Source organism: Cyprinodon variegatus, unplaced genomic scaffold, assembly GCF_000732505.1.
Source record: "Cyprinodon variegatus isolate N-32 unplaced genomic scaffold, C_variegatus-1.0 Scaffold183, whole genome shotgun sequence".
NCBI classification, from domain to species: domain Eukaryota; kingdom Metazoa; phylum Chordata; class Actinopteri; order Cyprinodontiformes; family Cyprinodontidae; genus Cyprinodon; species Cyprinodon variegatus.
The window spans coordinates 269,637-271,909 of record NW_015150636.1 but is presented as its reverse complement, the minus strand read 5'-3'; the positions used below and the strand labels follow the sequence as shown (position 1 = coordinate 271,909).

Genomic DNA, 2,273 nt, shown 5'->3' with positions numbered 1-2,273 from the left:
TGTTGAAGCAGCTTCACATCTTTCTCCTGGTCCTGGATTCTCTGCTGGATTTGTTGTTGTTTCTCCTGGAGCTTCTTCTGCTTCTTAGTCCTTTCTGCTGCAGCTGGGACTGTTTCATGGCCTTTATGTTCATCCATGGTGCAGAGATAACAGATACACTGCTGATCAGTACGACAGAAGATCTTCATCACCTCATCATGACGAGAGCAGATGTTCTGTAGAAGCCTCTTGGAGGGATTCACCAGCTTGTGCTTCTTTAATGGTGGAGCATCATAATGATGTTGGAGATGATCCCTACAGTAAGACGCAGGGCAGGATAAACAGGATTTAACAGCTTTCATCTTCCTCCCAGTGCAGACATCACAGGCCACATCTTCAGGTCCAGCATAGCAGTGATCAGCTGGAGCAGCTTTGAGTCCAGTCTTCTTTAGATCCTCCACCAACTCTGATAACATGATGTTTTTCACAAGTACAGGCTTCTGTCTGAACTTCTTCCTGCACTGAGGGCAGCTGTAGATCCCCCTCTCATCTTCTCCATTCCAGTGGTCTTTAATACAGTCCATACAGTAGGTGTGTCCGCAGCGAATAGTTGTTGGATCCTTCAGTAGATCCAAACAGATCGAGCAGCAAATATATTTTTGGTCCAACTGAAATCCTCCGTGAGACATTTTACCTCTGAGTAAGAATGACGGTGTATATCCCAGTTACTTACAACAGAAACTAGTTACTGTATGTTATGCATGGAATGTCAGCTGTTGTACAGATAATAGTCACGCCCACATAACCACTTGTGACTAAATAGGAAACAACAGAAAAATGCCTACATAGTTGAGGGAGGTGCCAGCCTTTAACACCTCAAACAGGAGTGATTAAAAGATGAAAGAGGTCATGTGAGGTGTTTTTAATTTACTTGCTTTAACCGGTTTATTAAATAAAAAAAAAACACAAAATACTTTCCAGTATAGAAGGTTTTTTTCAATAATAGTTTTGAAAATACACTTATCGGAGTAATGCCTCCCTAAACCCTGTGTGTTGTGTAAGGATTCCAGTTTGTGTGGGTTGTTTTGTGTTTTCTTTTGTTCTCCCTTTTCACCACTAGATGGTGCCCTCTCCTCGTTTGGGCCTCCTCTCACACCTGCGGCTCGTTGGGTTATCACCGGAGGAGTATTTGAGCAGCGGGCTGTCACTACCTCGACGCCAGAGTGTTTGCCAGTTTTGGGTACTCTAGCCAAACTGAGATTAGCTGAGGCCACAGATTGGCTAAGGGTTGCCATTTTTTCCCTCTCATACAGGTGGTGGCAGCAGTAATACTCTCAACTGGAATATTCAAAACATTTTATTTTTTGTGGTTAAATATACACATCTATATACTAACAGTAAAGATGATACTGTAAATACAGAATTCGTGCTCTTTTCAGAACTATAGTTTGTGTTTTATGGGGTAAAGAGAAAATAATGTGTCTCTGCAAATCATCTAGGAGTCTTCAGTGAAATCAAAGATAAATAATGATTTTAATAAAAACTTAGCAAATAATCAATTTATGTAGATATTAGTGCTTTTAAATATAAATTTTATGCAGAATGTTTATTGATACAAGTAGGTAAGTAATGACAATGATGATTGATTTATGACCCAGAACTCAAAACTGAGTTTTATTCACTATACCTTTTATCTAGAAATTACGGATGTATAAATATATGCGTCTATTTGTTAGCAAAGGCTGTAGGAAAGTATAGTTAGTCTTTATTTAGAAAATAGGGATGTTTTGCTCATTAATTTTCCTGTTGGAACAGTGTAGATTGACCCTGAGGTTCTGGTGCCTATCAGCTTGCAGCCCCCCCTCAGTGTACATTGGTTATTGCCTGGCCACCCTTATAAAATATTTCTGGTTACGCCTCTAGTTGGGATTCCCATTAGTACTAGCATCTGTTTGCTTAAAGTTGTAGGGAGGTCATATTTAAATTTCAAATCATTCTGGCTTAAACATGTATATAAATGTACTCTTTATCAGACCATATTGTCCTAAAAGTTAGGAAATTTCTATCTAAAAAAAATGTCTTAAAATCTGTGTTTTCTTTTCCGTTATCTTATGCAGGCCAGTTAGTTATACATCAGCTTGTACATCTGAAATTCAGCCAATCATATATCAACGGTCATCTGTCAATCAAATCTTTTCGGTCATAGCACCTTGATTCATATTTCGCAGCTAATATACGCAACGGTTGAAATAAGAATAATTTCCTTTCCCATTGAGTTCCGTCCCAGTGTTCAC

At 39.1% G+C, this 2,273-nt stretch overlaps 1 protein-coding gene across 1 annotated transcript; it reads right to left on the bottom strand.

The window, feature by feature from the left end:
- Positions 1-8: 8 nt before the first annotated feature.
- On the bottom strand, positions 9-668 carry LOC107087391 (E3 ubiquitin/ISG15 ligase TRIM25-like; the record flags this gene model as incomplete). Its single annotated transcript, XM_015378956.1, has 1 exon — positions 9-668. A coding segment is annotated over exon 1 (660 nt), but the record flags the coding sequence as incomplete, so codon positions are not given.
- Positions 669-2,273: the final 1,605 nt, after the last annotated feature.